This window comes from Anolis carolinensis, chromosome 4, assembly GCF_035594765.1.
Source record: "Anolis carolinensis isolate JA03-04 chromosome 4, rAnoCar3.1.pri, whole genome shotgun sequence".
NCBI classification, from domain to species: Eukaryota; Metazoa; Chordata; class Lepidosauria; order Squamata; family Dactyloidae; genus Anolis; species Anolis carolinensis.
In genome coordinates, this window is record NC_085844.1 from 135,930,638 (window position 1) to 135,948,610 (window position 17,973).

At 40.9% G+C, this 17,973-nt stretch overlaps 1 protein-coding gene across 1 annotated transcript; it reads right to left on the reverse strand.

Annotated features, from left to right (window-relative positions):
- Positions 1-202: 202 nt before the first annotated feature.
- LOC103278612 (toll-like receptor 2) lies at positions 203-7,174 on the reverse strand. Its single transcript, XM_008109024.3, has 2 exons — positions 7,030-7,174; positions 203-2,485 (listed from the first exon to the last, which is right to left on the reverse strand). The coding sequence occupies exon 2, from the start codon at positions 2,473-2,475 to the stop codon at positions 1,120-1,122; it is 1,356 nt and encodes a 451-aa protein (XP_008107231.1). The 5' UTR covers positions 2,476-2,485; positions 7,030-7,174; the 3' UTR covers positions 203-1,119.
- Between the last annotated feature and the right edge of the window lie 10,799 nt (positions 7,175-17,973).

Below are 17,973 nucleotides of genomic sequence, written 5' to 3' on the forward strand. Positions count from 1 at the left end.
CACTACAAACCAACTTACTGTATTGTGTGCATCTGAATCCGCATTAGGTTGAATCCACAGATCATGAGCTCACGGATACGGCGAGCTCACCGTACATATCCAGCAGTTTCTCCAAAGTCATGTCAATGAATACTTTGGCTTAGGTCATGAATGAAGAAGTGGGGATTACTTCTCCCAAAAACTTAAGAACCGACAGAGGGTGTTAAAATTTATTTTTTTATTTCAGGAGAAGAAACTAGACCTATGGAGTGCCATGATATGTAATTAGGGTAAAATGAATGTCCTATTCCATTCTTTATTCCTCACCACTGCTCTACCACAATATTCTATGTTTATCAGCTGTTATTATTTATTCATTTCTATCCCACTTTTTCCCATGGGTAGGATTCAAAGTGGCGTACAAAAGTTTAAAAACACAGATACATATACAGAAATACATAAAATACATAATCAACTAAAAACATACACCAATCTTTGGGAACCGTTAACATTGGCACAGTTCCCAAAAAGGTAGAAGTGCTCCATCAGTCCAACAAATCTGTAGACAACTTTGAAAGCAATACTTTCATGTATCATAGTTGGGATTTTAAATGTATGCTGGAAGATTCTGGAGCTGGACGCGTCTATCCAATGTTTTAAAAATATTAATCTCTTTGGTTTAACATAAATTACGCATGTAATAATACTGATGAATCCACACAGAATGTTCTGAAGCAATACCTCATTGTATGACCTATCTTTTTACTTTCCATTTTCTTTCCTTTAAACTAATTGGAGCATGATGAATATAATAGCATTAACATTCACAACTGTGAACTTAAAACCAAGACACTATGCTTTATGAGTGAAAAGGTAGGGATTCGTAAGTTTATTTTCCCCAAATCAGTAAAAAATATATTAGGGAAAAAATAAAGCTGGAGGTTGATGGAAGCCCTTCAAACTGATCTCCAAAGCAATTTTCTTTTTAAAAGTAAAACTTTTCCAGCAGAAGGCACATTTGCAGTGATAGTTAAAACTGCTTCAACATAGAATATTCTCCAGCAAAGAAACACTTATTAAGTTTGCTATTTCAAAAGCTTCAGCTCTCCCTAAACAAAGCATTCTTCTTTGTTGCTATGTTTACAGCACAATAAATAAGCTTCTATATGCTGGCAGTGAGACCAAACCAAGGACCAGGTGAAGACACATCAGCAAGCAGACTATTGAGCCCTGTCTAACCACTGCTGCCTTGTTGCACTGCAGCAATGAGAGAGGCACCTCATCCAAAAGGTAGTCCTGGTAGTCTGGAGGAGACCTGCATATGTAATCGTGAGGCCAATCAGGCAGCAAGGCCTTGTGGGTGGCCAGACCCTGGATCTCCCTGATAGTCTGTTTGCAGGAACAGTTGTAGGGATTGAGTCCAGCTCTTAAGCTCTTCAGGTGTTTCCAATGCAGGAGGTCTTTGGTAGGGAGTTGTGAGAGCTGGTTCTGATCTATACTGAGGACCTCCAAACCTGGAAGGTTCTTGATTGAGAGGATGGTTGACAGCCTGTTGTTGGACAAGTAGAGCTCTTTCAGCCCAGGAATGGAGAGGTCTAAGATAAAAATGCGATTGGCACTCAGATCTAATACTTCAATATTAGGCGGCAGAGCTCTATCCATGTGCTCTAATCCTGTGCTGGACAAATTGAAGACACGTAGTGACTGAGGCCATGAGCAGGAAGAGAAAGGTGGTCCAGGCAGGAAGTCATTCTGACTGAGGTCCAAGTGAGTGAGCCGGTTGAGATGAGCAAGAATCTGGCACACTGTTTCGTAAGACCTGAGGTTGTTCCCATGTAGTTTTAGCACCTGGAGTTGTGAGAAAGCACCTTTGCAGAATGATGTCTCTAGAGTCTGGTCCTGGAAATGATTTCCTGAAAGATCTAAAAGGTGCAGCGCTCTCAACACTGTGCTAATTTTGCAAGGGATAGATGTGACTTGTGACTCTGTTACTGTCAGGTTTTCTAAGATCTCCAGCCAGTTTTGCAGGCTGGATATGTCAAGTCTGTCATCCAAGGGAGCTGCTGTCACTTTGTGGAAGCGCAGAGAAGAAACTTTTAGGTCATACCCATCTATACCAAGCTGGTCAGCAGATTTAAGGAAAGTACAATTTACAAACTCCAGTTCAGAGACCAGAGGTGTGTAGGAAACAACTTTCAAGGCTACTGGCAAGGAAACTTCTGGCACAATAAGGTCTGTAAAGATCAGCTTGCTTACCAGCAAAGCCTCCAGAAAGGCTATTTCATTTGCATCTAGTTCAGTTCTAGAAAAGCCAGCGAACTGAGATAGGTTTCCACCCCGAAGTTCATATGTGGTGGCTGGGAGGCAAGTAAAGAATGTCCTCATATCTGACAGGGAACACACACAGTGCTGTTCAGTCAAGTAACACATGCCTTTTGCTTTAGGGAAGTTCAGACCCAGCAGAAGGAAGGACACAAAGGTCAGAGCTGCATACATGATGCAAAGGCTGAAAAAAAAAATTGAAAAGATAGTAAACTACAATATGGTATAGTGGTTTAAGTGTTGGACTATAACTAGAGTCTGAATCCCTGCTAAGCCATGTAAACTCACTGGGTATGGCACAAAGAAGGCAAAGTCAACTGCCCTCTAAACAAATGTTTCCAGATAAATCACATGATAAACTAATATCTTGTGTTTACTGTATTTTAATCTTTGTTCTGTGTATTTTAACATATGTATTTCATAGAAATGCATTTTAATATGTTTTATAATTATGTGTTTTTAACTATGTTTTTACCCCACCTTGAGCCTCAAGGAGAAGCAGATAAGCACTACAAATAATAATAAGACTGGCACGAGCCAGTCAAGGTGGTCCCAGTGGTGATCGGCACACTGGGTGCAGTGCCTAAAGACCTTGGCCTGCACTTGAACACAATCTACCAGCTGCAGAAGGCCACCTTACTGGGATCTGCACGCATTATTCGCCGATACATCACACAGTCCTAGACACTTGGGAAGTGTCCGGCGTGTGATCCAGTACAACAGCCAGCAGAGTGTCTGCTGTGGACTCATCTTGTTGTGTTTCAAATAACAACAACAACAAAAACAACAATTCAACCATTATCAGGGCCTCAAAATCGAACTGCAGAAGCTCTGGCATAAACCAGTACAAGTGGTCCCAGTGGCAATTGGTGTACTGGGTGCTGTACCAAAAGATCTCAGCCAGCATTTGAAGACAATTAACATTGACAAAATTACGATCTGTCAACTGCAAAAGGCCACCTTACTGGGATCTTCGCACATCATCAGAAAATACATCACACAGTCCTAAACGCTGGGAAGTGTTGGACTTGTGATTCTGTGATACGAAATCCAGCATATCTATCTTGTTTGCTGTGTCATGCGCTGTCTTTGTGTCAATAATAATAATAATAATAATAATAATAATAATAATAATAATAATAATAATAAGCAGCTTATCTTAGGGCCACTATAAGTTGGATTTGAAAACTTGTGAACTTGAAAGCTCATTACAATTAATGATTTCCTAAAGGTTTGTGACCATAATCTTCAGGACAATACATTTTCTTCTCAAGTATAGTATTAAGCAACATCTACCAATGAATACACCAGAATTCGGTAGCTTTTTAATGTCTTCTCCTTCTGAACTACTTTACCAAAATATATGAGAGGGAAAGCATTGAGTAATGACGACCTAAAGTGATCCTATAATAGGGTTTCCTTAGTAGAATTTGTTCAGAGGCTGGTTGCCCATGTATTCCTCTGAGGGAATGTGACTTGCTCAAGACCACCCATTGGGTTGAACCCTGGTCTCTCAGTGTCCTAATCCAGCACTCAAACCACCACAGCAGATTGTTGTATCTATTAATTAGCCTATTTTTCTTAAATTGCTTCCTCCCCTAAGACAGCAGATTTGGAAGAGGTATTTTCAAACAGCAGCATGTGGTAAGGAAAAGTTCCATTTTCTGGGTGAGGGTTTTAGCCCAGATTACTCCTTGGTTTATTTCCACATTAAAAGAGGCCTCCCTTCCCCCTATACAAGTGGTTCTCAACTGGGTGTTTTGACCTACAACTCCCAGAAATCCCAGCCAGTTTACCAGCTGTTAGGATTTCTAGGAGTTGAAGGCCAAAACATCTGGGGACCCACAGGTTGAGAACCACTACCCTATACTATGGTTATACTAGCAAACCTTTTTTAACAGGATGTCAGTGTGTGATTTAATAAACAGGGTGGAAACATCTATGGTGCAATTGCTACAAATCACTCAGAGGGTAGATGCCCACTTCTCAAAATGGAGAAGAAAACAGTGTTATTCCTCCTAGGCCAGCAATAAGGAACATCTGTAAATGTCCTACGTGGCCTTTCCATCTTGTTCCCAACACACCTCTGTTCTTTTCTGCCCTGCCAGCAATTAAGACCAGCTCTTACTACTGGGACCAGTAGAGAGACTTCTTAATGATGCATCCATTCAGAATAACTCTAATATTTTTATTAAATGGAAAGGAAGGATAACACTACCCTTTAAACTTTAAAGGGCCTAAAAGGGCAAGGGCTGCCCGAGGATCTCTCCAAGCGAGCAAATCACCTTCCTGCTCCATATTTCATTTCAAGCAGCAGCTCACCATTTCTCCTCCTCTCCATTCTCTAGCTTCTAAAATCTTTAAGGCAGTAGGAAGATTAGAAAGCAAAGCAACCATGAAATTCCCCCTATCCTAATCCTTCTCTCAAGGCATTCCTGACTTATTGTATCTGGCAGAGAGAAAGAAATCCATTCGACACCCTAATGCATTGTAACACCTTAAAATAACTAATTTGTGTAAGTGTCGGGAATGGATTGTTTAATGATTTGTGTTCTTTAGTGGTGGTTTACTTCTATCTTCAGTGAATGTGCCCAGGAGCTGCATGTTTTTGAAAAGCTGCACCCTCCGGAAACATTTCTTGCCAGCGAGATAACTAAGAACTTAATTTACATCAGAGCTTCAGGTTTTCTTCTAAAGTTAAATAATGTGTCAAAAGACAAGCTTACATCTTAAGTATCTAAACAATTATTCTACCAATAAGAATAATGTGCTTAAAACTAGAGCTTAGAAATTGTACTGATTTAGGCTAGTCTGACTTATAAGAAAATAGAACTAATTTTTACATTGGTTCATTTCAAGCTATTTATGTCTCCTTGCCTGGTTCCTTCATTTTTAGAGAGCTTATGGATTTTCCAAATATAATATATACCTCCATGAATCAACTGCACAAGCAACCAGCTTCCAAGATATATTATATTTCTCTTTATGCCCGATCTGAAAGTGAGGTGCCAGGAAAGGTTTATCTTACATGCACACACATACAGTTTGCAAATGAACACATAAGTACCGTGTTTCCCCAAAAATAAGACACTGTTTTATATTTATTTTTATTCCAGAAGACACACTATGGCTTATTTTCAGGGGATGTCTTATTTTTACTAAGTATGGTACAACAATCTACATTTATTCAAATATAGTTAAGTAATCTTCTTCTGGAACATCCTCATACCTCCCCAAACCCGGAATTCCATTCTGAATTTCTTGCGACTCCATTTCCTTTAAAACCAATGCCCCCAGTCTGTCATGTCAAGCAATAGAGCTCTCATTAAATGAGCAGCCCTTATCCATGTAACCTGCTCCGAGTGCATTGGCAACAACACTGTCAGTGATTTTAACCCTTGTTGATGAGCCTGCCCATACCTCTCTGGTCACCACCAAGATAGCAACTGTCATGAGGGAGCAGATGGGAAGGGTAGCCCATCTTCTTTACCACTTTCATCAGTACGCTGCATAGCCACGCCTATCTCTATGTCTCATTTTCAAGGGTATGGCTTATATTGCACAAATGCTTAGAAATCCTGCTATGTCTTATTTTATGGGTATGATTTATTTTCGGCGAAGCAGGCTACATGTTTGTTTTTGTCAACTATCAACTGACAGAATTTATTTTTATTAGCAGTATTTCAGTGGAAATTGATAACTTCTTTCATAGCAGCTATTTAGTTGCTGGACAAAGAGAAGCAAGGGCCAATGAGGTAGGATTGGAGAATGGATATAAAATCTTAGCTGTACTTGGAATTGCATTTGATGGTCCTGCCCTTTTTTTGCCACCAGATTTAATGGGTTTAAACCAGGGCCGTAGCCAGAAAAAAAATTCGGGAGGGGTTTTGAAAATTTCGGGGGGGGGGGGTTGAACCCCTAGCACATACCCCTCCCCGCTACAAACCTGTCAATATCTGCTTGAGATAGTGCCTGGAGGGACTCTTAATGTTTTGCATCTCATAGACTTAGCATGGGAATTTGGTTAACCAGTTAAAATTCATGAGTAAACGAGATTTTTTTTATAACTTGAAAAGTTTCGGGGGGGGGGGGGGGGTTGAACCCCTAACCCTCCCCCCCTCGCTACAGGCCTGGTCTAAACTGCCACTACTGTATGCTCAAAGAACAATGAAATCCCTTTACATAGATTTTCCTTCACAAACTAAGATTTTTTTAAATGTGCAGTATATCTAGTCTGATAAACAGAGGAGAGCATGCAGTCTAAAACACACTTTAGAAGCCAACTGTCCCACCCCCCTAATTTTTTTCATGGACATAATATTGGTAATGTCATTAGTACTCATAATATATTGCACAACTATAATTTTATTCCTCTACCTAACATTATGGAGCCTCCGGTAGCTCAGTGTGTTAAAGCACTGAGCTGCTGAACTAGCAGATAGAAAGGTCCCAGGTTCAAATCCAGGGAGCGGAGTGAGCGCCCGCTGTTAGCTCCAGCTTCTGCCAACCTAGCAGTTTGAAAACATGCAAATGTGAATAGATCAATAGGTACCGCTCCAGCGGGAAGGTAACGGCATTCAATGCAGTCATGCCGGCCACATGACCTTGGAGGTGTCTACGGACAATGCCAGCTCTTCGGCTTAGAAATGGAGATGAGCACCAACCCCCAGAGTCGGACACGACTGGACTTAATGTCAGGGGAAACCTTTACCTTAACCTTTACCTTACCCTAAGATTGAAGTGCCATTTAGTTTCTTCCCCTCTTGATTCAGTCCAAATGGAATGTATACAAATCCGAGGAAGTCAGCATCTTGGAGGAGGTCTTCTAATCTATGCACATAATAAAAGTGAAAAACGTGTATGTGTGTATGTGAAGGAGGTGTCCACTTATACGGACAGCCTACCACCTCCCCAAACAGTTATAATTCCCACTGAGCTGGAGACACCCATAGCCCTCCCTCCACTGACATGCAGGTTATAGTGAGTGTCATGAACATGGAGCCCAAACCCTGCGACACCCACCAGTGACAGAACTGGACCAAACTTGGCACACAGAACCCCATGACCCCCTTTACGTCCTGGTGCAATTGGGGAGGATGGACCACAGATTATGGGATTCCTTTTCTATGTTTCAAACTGTTGTGCTCTAATAACCTGATATTTACCCTCAGCCACAGAAGTGATGTAAGTAAGTGCATTTCATTCCTCTTGCTCTACATGGAAATGTATTCTTCTATTTATTACTATGGGAATCTTTTTCTATGCTTTAAACCGTTGTGCTTTGATAACCTGGTATTTACCCTCAGCTACAGACGTGATGTAAGTAAATTTCATTCCTCTTGCTCTACACAGAAATGTATTCTGTTTATGTTTATAACCTGATATTTACCCTCAGCCACAAAAGTCATGTCGGAAATGTATTCTTCTATTTATTACTATGGGAATCTGTTTATTTCTATGGGAATCCTTTTCTATGTTTCAAATTATTGTGCTCTAATAACCTGACATTTTCCCTCAGACACAGAAGTCATGTAAGTACATTTAATTCCTCTTTCTCTACATAGAAATGTATTATTCTATTTATTTCTATGGGGTTCCTTGTCTTTTTTTAAAACAGTTGTAATCTAGTAACTTGATATTTACCCTCAGCCACAGAATTTATTTAAGTACATTTAATTCTTCTTGCTCTACATAGAAATGTATTATTCTATTTATTTCTATGGGGTTCCTTTTCTATGTTTCAAATTGTTGTGCTCTAATAACCTGACATTTTCCCTCAGACACAGAAGTCATGTAAGTACAATTAATTCCTCTTGCTCTACATAGAAATTTATTCTTCTGATTATTTCGATGGGATTCCAGGGTTGAGGCTGAAGAAGGGATGTTTTGAGATTATTTTTCACTGAACAGACAAGAAACTCCCAGACCAGTGAAAATATCTGTTTACTGGGAAATTCCCAAAATCAAGAGGGGAAAATACCATTTCATGATCCAACAGCTGGAAGTTCTGTTTACATTTCGGGAAGATCAGGCCCATTGGCAACCATGGGGAAACTTATGAGGCTCTTCTTTCAATCATTTCTATGGCTATCAGGATGAAAATGGCCACACTTGGAGGTAATTTAAGAAAGATGCCTTAACTCTGCATCACTGGAAAGGTCTTGAAAGCAAATGAACACAGAGAAACTGGTGCCTTAAGAAAGATGCCTTAATTCTGATTCAGTGGAAGGGTCTTGAACAAACGACCCCAGAGAGAGTGGGGCCTGAAAAAAGATGCCTAATTCAGATTCAGTGGAAAGGTCTTGAGAGCAAATGAGCACAGAAAAACTGGTGCCTGAAAAAAGATGCCTTAATTCTGCTTCAATGGAAGGGTCTTGAGCGCAAACGACCCCAGAGAGAGTGGTGCCTGAAGAAAGGTGTCTTAACTCTGCTTCAGTGGAAGGGTCTTGAAGGGTTTTCTTTTCCTGAGAAAACACGCTTGTGTTCTCTCAGGTTTTGCTTTTCCCCTTGTCGCATTGCCAGAAAAAAGCAAAAGACTCTGGTGGTTGGCGCTCCTGGTTTCCAGGATGGGGTTCAAGTCCCTGCGGGGTCCTCACTGACCTCTCAATGCAACTGGGACTTCTTTTTCCAGGGGATCCAATATCAAAGTGGTGGTGAATCCACTGCAGCATTTAGTTTGAACCTGGAAGAAATTCTTCTAGGTACTGGACCTAGTTTTAGAATAGGTTTCAGCACCTTGGATCTCACAGGTTATTTGAAGTAATACTAGAGATGCTTATTTTCCATTCTCAATGTATTACTGTTTTATTTTCTCCTTTATTTTCTTTGTTTTGTAGAACCAGAAATATTCTATGCCCAGAGGAAATCAATGAACCAAATACTATGATTAAAAGCAAGAGGATTTAATCTGTTGTCCAAAATCTTGGGGGTCGGGACAGCCCAGCGTGTCAAGCTCCAATCGATCCAATAGAGATATACACAGAGTTTGAGGGAAGAGTCAGAGATCGCTTTATTGCTTCGTGTGATCAAAGAAGGGTGTTGGGGGAAATCTCCCAGGTATGAGCTTTACGTTCACAGACCTGGACATTTTATAGACATTTGTAAACAACAGATATTGCTTTGATTGGTACAAATTACAACTCAGTTATTTCATTGGTTTCAAGTACAGTAGAGTCTTGCTTATCCAACGTAAACGGGCCGGCAGAACGTTGGATAAGCGAATATGTTGGATAACAAGGAGAGATTAAGAAAAAGCCTATTAAACATTAAATTAGGTTATGATTTTAAAATTAAGCACCAAAACATCATGTTATACAACAAATTTGACAGAAAAGTAGTTCAATACACAGTAATGCTATGTAGTAATTACTGTATTTACGAATTTAGCACCAAAATATCATGATATATTGAAAACGCTGGATAATCCAGAACGTTGGATAAGTGAGACTCTACTGTACATTCAATGTTGTCATATTTGTTTGTGATTAGTGGAAAATTTAATAAAGATTTTTTAATTCAAAGAATTCTGGGTTCCGTTTTCTGTATCCGTGACTGTGCAAGTTCATTAGCAGAGGAAGTGATTACTTCAGGGGAAACAATGTTTGCTGGTTGATATCAGAGCTGGAAAAGGGAAGGTTCCTTGATTAAACAATGGATAGTAATCCTAGGATGATGGGCTTGGGCCTTCTTTGGGATGAATTCATTGTATCTTCATGGGATCAGAAAATACCTGAGTTCCAATCTCTGCCCTGTTCCAAGGCTTGGCCGAAGGTCCATTTTGTGGTGGGGAAGGGGAAAGGGGAAATTGTCAATGTTACTCAGCTTGGGATTAATTTCCAATGTTGGGCAGGGTAATTATAGGACAATCTTAAACCTCAATCTTTTTGGGGGGTCCCAGCTTCAGACAATAAATCTTTATTGGACATTGATGAGATATGTTTTTAAAAATGATAAAACATTTGGGGTTTCCGTAGTTCCGTAGTTCTCCGTAGTTTCCGTAGTTCTCTTCACTCAGAAGTGGGGATCGTTTTCTCACAAGGGCAAGGGATTTATTGTGTAAAGATATAATATGGAACACCACCGTCAGAATTGCCCATGCCATTGTGCTTTCACTGTCTGTGTGGTTATAAAAGTTGGATAGGGGGAAAAGCTGCTAAGAAGAGAACCCACTTATTTGACATTATAGTATCTAGAGCTGGAAGGGGGCTCATGGGCAATAAAACCCAACAACCTGTTCAGTGTAAGGTAAAGGTAAAGGTAAAGGTTTCCCCTGACGTTAAGTCCAGTCATGTCTGACTCCGGGGGTTGGTGCTCATCTCCATTTCTAAGCCGAAGAGCCGGCGTTGTCCGTAGACACCTCTAAGGTCATGTGGCCGACATGACTGCATGGAGCGCCGTTACCTTCCCGCCAGAGCGGTACCTATTGATCTACTCACATTGGCATGTTTTCGAACTGCTAGGTTGGCAGTGTAAGATCTCCCGCTAAAGCCGTGGTTCTCAACCTGTGGGTCCCCAGATGTTTTGGCCTACGACTCCCAGATATCCCAGCCAATTTACAAGCTGCTAGGATTTCTGGGAGTTGAAGGCTAAAAACATCTGGGGACTTTAGGTTGAAAACCACTGAGCTAAAGTATCCCCAGCAGGCAACCTCTTGACAAGCTTAGCTCACTATTTTTCCAAGACTGCAGTCTTGAACCCATTTCCCTGGGAGAAAGGCCTCTGAAATAAACAGGGATTCCTTGCATGTAGGCGCATTTGTCTCCCCTGCTAACATCCCAAAATTGAGCTCCTGCTCTAGAAGCAGGAGCCGAGGCTGTGAAAAAACACTTGACTCAAAGTTAATTGTCGCAAAATCACAGCCTTTGAGTCTCCTCTTCCCAGGTGTTGGGAGGGAAGGGTGATCTGCACATGTCCAAAGAAACTTTTTTGACACAGGTTTGAGTCTTATCCAGGGTGAAAGGAGCAGAGCCCAGACTCAGTCTAGTCCCCTACCCTCCCTGATTTAGATTAATCTGGAAAACCACTAATCTTCAGCAGTGGGGAAAATAAGACACCCCACCTAAGATATGTGACGTTGGAGGAGAGTCCTTAAATGACAGATGGAGGGATTCAAGAGCAAATCAAATCTAAATTCTCCCTAGAAGACAAAATGACTCAACTGAGACTTTGAACATATGGGAAGACAAGAAACATTTGAAGCAAAAGTGATGTTTGGTAAGGTGGAAGGTGGAGGGCAGCAGGAAAGAAGGGAGAGCATATTACAAGTCAATTGATTTAATCACAGAATATGTCTGCAAGACCTTAGCAGAGCTATTGGGGACAGGGGAACTTGGAGATCTCTCATTTCCAAGGCAGACATAAGTTTAAGTCAATTCAATGCCCATTAACAACAATCAAATCTTTGTTCCTGTTGTTGTATGCTTTCAAGTCATTTCTGACCTATGATGACACTAAGGCGAACCTGTCCCAGGGTTTTCTGGGGTTGAAAAGGTGTGACATGCCCAAGGTCACCCAGTGGGCTTCCATGCCCAAGCGGCAAATCAAACCCTAGTCTCCAGAGTCATTGTCTACTGCTTAAACCACTGTATTGCTAGAGATTAAAGACTGAAGGCAGAAGTTCCCAAATGGTGTTCTGTGGAATCCTAGGGTTCTGAAAAAATAACGGAGAGTGATTCCCACATAGAGTTGCTGTGAGTTTTCCGGGCTGTATGGCCATGTTTCAGAAGCATTCTTTCCTGACGTTTCACCTGCATCTATGGCAGGCATCCTCAGAGGTTGTGAGGTATGTATCTGTGGAATAAAACCCCACTTGACTAGTTTCCAACATACCTCACAACCTCTGAGGATGCCTGCCATAGATGCAGGTGAAACGTCAGGAAACAATGCTTCTGGAACATGGCCATACAGCCCGGAAAATCACTGCAACCCAGTGATTTTGGCCATGAAAGCCTTCGACAACAGATTCTTGCAGCGTTTTAATTTTTGTATACTTTTTATCATGTTTTTATCATGTTTTAATTGTTTTGTTTTTATAGTATATTTGTTGCTGGCCCTCGTGGCAGAATGTAAGCCGCTCTGAGTCCCCTCGGGGAGAAGGGCGGGGTATAAATGCATGTAATAAATAAATAAATAAATAGTTGATTTTTCACATTTTTATTTGAATTGTATAGTTTTGAGATGAAAGACATTTGGGATAATAATAAAACTTCTGATTTAAAAGAATTGTATAACAACGCACCAAAATGGTGAAGGCTGAATTAGAATATTTAGACCTCACCTACTAATGTACTCCAGACAGTCAGAGAATTTCTGTTTGGGCTTAGTCGTTTTCTATTTTCATGATCCAATACTTTGTAGCATGACTTTGGGGCCATGCATATTAAGGAACCCTGGGATGTTCATTCTGGAGGAAAAACAGAACATCTAGGATGAAAGTGTCTTCGCATGAAAGCAAAGTGGGGGGCAGAATAGTGGGTGGGGGGTAGAATAGTATTTGTGGAGGGCACTGGCAGGGTTTGGGCTACATGTTCATGGCACTCACTATAACCTGCATGTCAGTGGAGGGAGGGCTATAGGTGTCTCCATCTCAGTGGGAATTATAATTTTTTGGGGAAGTGTTAGGCTGTCTGTGTAAGTGGACATACACACATACACATTTTTCACTTTTATTATGTGGATAGATAGATAGATAGATAGATAGATAGATAGATAGATAGATAGATAGATAGATAGATAGAGATATAGACTGCTGAGCTTGGTCCCCATGTAAGGCCCTGAGTCCCCCTGGGGATATGGGGCAGGATACAATAATGAAGTTGTTGTTGTTGTTGTTGTTGTTGTTGTTGTTGTTGTTGTTGTTGTTGTTGCTGCTGCTGCTGTTGTTTTATTATTATTATTATTATTATTATTATTATTATTATTATTTAATACAGTGTTGTTGAAGGCTTTCCTGGCTGGAATCACTGGGTTGATGTGAGTTTTCCGGGCCTTATGGCTATGTTCCAGAAGCATTATCTCCTGACGTTTCACCCACATCTATGGCAGGCATCCTCAGAGGTTGTGAGGTCTGTTGGAAACTAGGCAACATTCAAAAACAAGGGAATTCCAGATAAGAAACAATCTGGTCCTGCTAATCACCTCCCAACAAAGAATTCCCCTAGACAGGAAGCAGCTGGACTTTGACAGTCCTGCCCTTTTTCCCACCAGATTTAATGGGCCTATACTGAGATTCCCCCAGGCAGGAAACAGCCAGGCTTTGAAGCTGCAAGGCTATTCAATGCTAGTCAAGGTGATCAATTGAACCATTCACACTTGCCTCAAACAGTCAAGTGTTCTCTCTCCCACCCTGGGCATTCCATGGATATATAAACCCCACTTGCCTAGTTTCCAACAAACTTCACAACCTCAGAGGATGCCTGCCATAGATGTGGGCGAAACATCAGGAGAGAATGTTTCTGGAGCACAGCCATACAGCCAGGAAAACTCACAGCAACCCAATTCTCACCTACCAGTATTTTGTTTCACCAGATGTTCGAAATCTGGCTTCTTATTCATGACACAACTGCTAAATTCCTTTTCCAGCAAAGATGGAAAATCTCACTGATGTAAGACTAAAGCTCCACAAATCTGCTATGCTAGACTTGGACAACAATCCTCTGCACACTTTTGAACAGTGAACACAATAGGGGCCTGGATTCAAGGGAAATGTGCCAGAATGGCTGTCTGGAGAGGAATTGAAATAAAACAAGAAAACAGAACTCACTCGGTATCCAAAAGCTCTGGTTGTGCCAGACGTTTGGCTCAATTTCTTCTGCTTCCAGGATATTCTGCTTGAAGAAACAGTTCGCACCCTGTGCCAGTTCTTTCCTTCTGGAAAAAGAGCAACAGAGCACAAAATACTTCTCTTAATATTTCTTTCTCTGGTGTGGACTGGTCCATGAGGTCATGAAAAGTCAGAAACGACTGAACGAATAAACAAAAACAAACCTTTCTTTTTCCAAACCACTTATAGTACATAAGCGCCACACTTCAGAAAGAGCTAAAAGCAGTCTCTTATCAGCACTTCTTCATCACACATCTCACTTGTTTTTTGAGGAACCTAGGCTTGCAGGAGGATATGGTTATGAAACTATTGGGCAACAGGTGCAATGACTGTGGAAATGGGAGGGGAAATAAGCCTATCCCAACTTCTGGGCCCTGTTCCTCTTTCAATTTTGAAACAGGCAATGATGCATGTCACAAATTGTCTAATGCAATATTCGTTTTCTGATTTTTTTTCAGACCTGCTGAAAGCAGGCTAGCTGATGGGTGGTGGTGGGGGGCACCCAAATTGATCCAACCTGCCATCCGATCCCAGACTGGCTCTCACCCAGAGCAGCCACTGCAGGTCCAGTTTTGACTCATAAAGGCAAGCTGGGAGATAGAGATAGGATAACATCAGATTTTAGGGATTTCCTAGCCCTCAGGGAGACAGTGTGCCTTGTTTTTGAAGCACAGTTTCTCAGACAGATAGCGAAGCATTTGCATTAAAAATCAGAGGCGCTCCACACATGCCCATCAATCCTGGGTGGGGAGAGGGAGGGAAAGCATATGTTCGCAGGGTTTCACTCTAAGCTATCAACACTTTTAAAACAAAAGGTGCAACACTGATCTTGCCATCAAATTCCAGATTTTAAGGGATATTTTTTCACACTGTTGTGCAGCAGAATATTATTCTACCTTTCAAATCAAAGTTAGCATGAATAGCTGTAAATATTTCCTCCTGAAAGCAGCATGGTGTAGTTGTTTGAACAATGAATTGGGCCCTTGAGACCAGGGTTTGAGCCCCAGCTCAGCTAGGAAAACTACTGAGTGATATTGAGCAAGTCACACTCTCTCAACTTCAGAGGAAAGCATAGGCAAAGAAACCCCCCATGATAGATCCTCCTTATATTGGAAAATGGCATTTATAGCCTTTCGGAAAACACTTTTTGGAGAACATAACTTTTTAGAAAAGCATGACCTTTCAGAGAAGAGCCAAAAACTATTTAGAGTAGAATCTTCTCCTGTGGTATGCAACCAGATATAATTATGCCAGGCAATGGTTTCAGTTGTTAGACTGAATAACCTATTATCTCTGATCTGTTAGGAAAACAGATTTTGCAAGTGCATATAAAACAGCAGTGCTTCAGAAGTGTTTTTCAGTACCTATATATATATATATATATATATACACACTCTCTCACATAAAGCAACTTGTTTTATATCATGCACTCATGAGACAAAAATGAAGTAGACCGGGATAAAAATAACATATCTACAGTGGAGTCTCACTTATCCAACACTCGCTTATCCAACGTTCTGGATTATCCAATGCTTTTTTGTATTCAATGATTTCAAAATATCGTTATATTTTGGTTCTAAATTCGTAAATACAGTAATTACTACATAGCATTACTGCATATTGAACTACATTTTCTGTCAAAATTTTTGTATAACATGATGTTTTGGTTCTTAATTTGTAAAATCATAACCTATTTTGATGTTTAATGGGCTTTTTCTTAATCTGTCCTTATTATCCAACATATTCGCTTATCCAACATCCTGCCGGCCCGTTTACGTTGGATAAGTGAGACTCTACTGCATTTGGTTTACTCACAACTTTCATGTGTTCAGCATACACGGGTACAAAACTTATCAGTCCAGTTTCATATATAATTGAGATAATTCTCTGTGCCATCCGGGCAAGGCATCTCTCTTATAACAAAACATAAATCAAGTGTGTGATCTGAGGTCTGAAGTAGTATTCAGTCTGTTGGCAGTCTCTTATAGTCTGCCATAGTTATCATTTGGTCTCCAGCCCCTTTTATAACTTTTCAGAAATCATAGAGCAGTGGTTCTCAACCTGTGGGTCCCCAGGTTTTTGGCCCACAACTCCCAGAAATCCCAGCCAGTTTATCAGCTGTTAGGAGTTGGAGTTGAAGGCCAAAAACATCTGGAACCCACAGGTTGGGAACCATTGCCATAGAGTAAAGGAATACATACAGGAAACAGTAAGCAGCAGTATCATAGATAAACATATTACTAGCGAAGACTTGAAGAAGGTTGTCATTTCCAACAATAAATAAACATTATTAGAGAAGGCTTGAAGAAGGTTGTCATTTTCAACACCGTAGGTTTGCTAGAAATTGGAACTAAGAAGCGCGCAACAATAACACATCCTTATTTGTGGAGTTTGTTTCCAAAAGGCCTCAAATGCCCCCCCCCCCCCAAAAAAAAAAAAACATGAGTTATATGTGGCAGCAAGTTGTTGGCTAGGAGTAGAATATTATTTGGATCAAAACGTATCAAATCACTTTGGTACAGGGTTTGGAAAATTGAATTTTATAGCAAAAGACTGCATATCTTCTGCATGTTTTTTTCATCAATTCCTATAACATTTTTTCAGATGGATTTGGTACTTGTTGAAAACAAACTCCACATTTCTGCAAAGCTGTACTGGAGAGTCATATATATCTATATATATAAATGAGTGATGGCATCACGGCGACCCACAAAACAACAAAACTACAGGCCCCCCAACCTCGAAATTAGACAACACAACCCATCATCCATGCCTCTAGGTTGATACAACAAAAAGAAAAGAAAAATAAAGTCCTAATTAGAGGGAGAGCAATAATTGTTTTTATCCAATTGCTGCCAGTTTAGAGGGCTAATCTCTACCCACTTGGTCTCCTAGCAACTAACTCAGCCAAGGGACAGCCAGGGTTCAGTTAGGGGACAGGCAGATTTAGGCCTCACTTAGGCTTCTTCCACAGATTATCTAATTTGCACTGGATTATATGGCTGTGTAGACTCAAGGCCCTTCCACTCAGCTATATAACCCATTTATAATCTTATATTATTTATTTATTTATTTATTTACAGTATTTATATTCCGCCCTTCTCACCCCGAAGGGGACTCAGGGCAGATTACAATGAACACATATATGGCAAACATTCAATGCCAACAGACAAACAACATTCAGTTTTAGACAGACACAGAGGCATTTTTAACATCTTTCCAGCTTCACGATTCCGGCCACAGGGGGAGCTGTTGCTTCACCGTCCATTGGTGGCTGTTCTTCCTCTTCTTTTCCTCGTGAGCAGTTTTATGGTGTTGTAGATTAGTTAAATTAGCCTCCCGCATAAAGCGTACCTAAATTTTCCCTACTTGACAGATGCAACTGTCTTTTGGGGCTGCTAGGTCAACAGCAAGCTGGGGCTATTTTTTTTTATGGTCGGAGGCTTAACCCGACCCGGGCTTCAAACTCATGACCTCTCGGTCAGTAGTGATTTATAGCAGCTGGTTACTAGCCAGCTGCGCCACAGCCCGGCCCATCTGCTTTGAACTGGATTATCTTGACTCCACACTGCCATATAATCCACTTCAGTGTGCATTTTATACAGCTGTGAAGAAGGGGCCTCATATGATCCAGTTCTAAGCAGATAATATAAGATTATCAATATACAATATACAATTCCTCAATACTTTATTTCCCATACCACCATACTTCGCCACAGCAACGCATGGCCGGGCACAGCTAGTATATATATATACTAGCTGTGCCCGGCCATGCGTTGCTGTGGCAAAGTCTGGTGGTATGGGAAATAAAGTCTTGAAGAATTGGTGGTAGTTAAGGTAAAGGGTAAAGG

Excerpts from the sequence above, each read along its gene's own strand:
- LOC103278612 (XM_008109024.3), bottom strand. The coding sequence starts at position 2,475 with ATGTATGCAGCTCTGACCTTTGTGTCCTTCCTTCTGCTGGGTCTGAAC.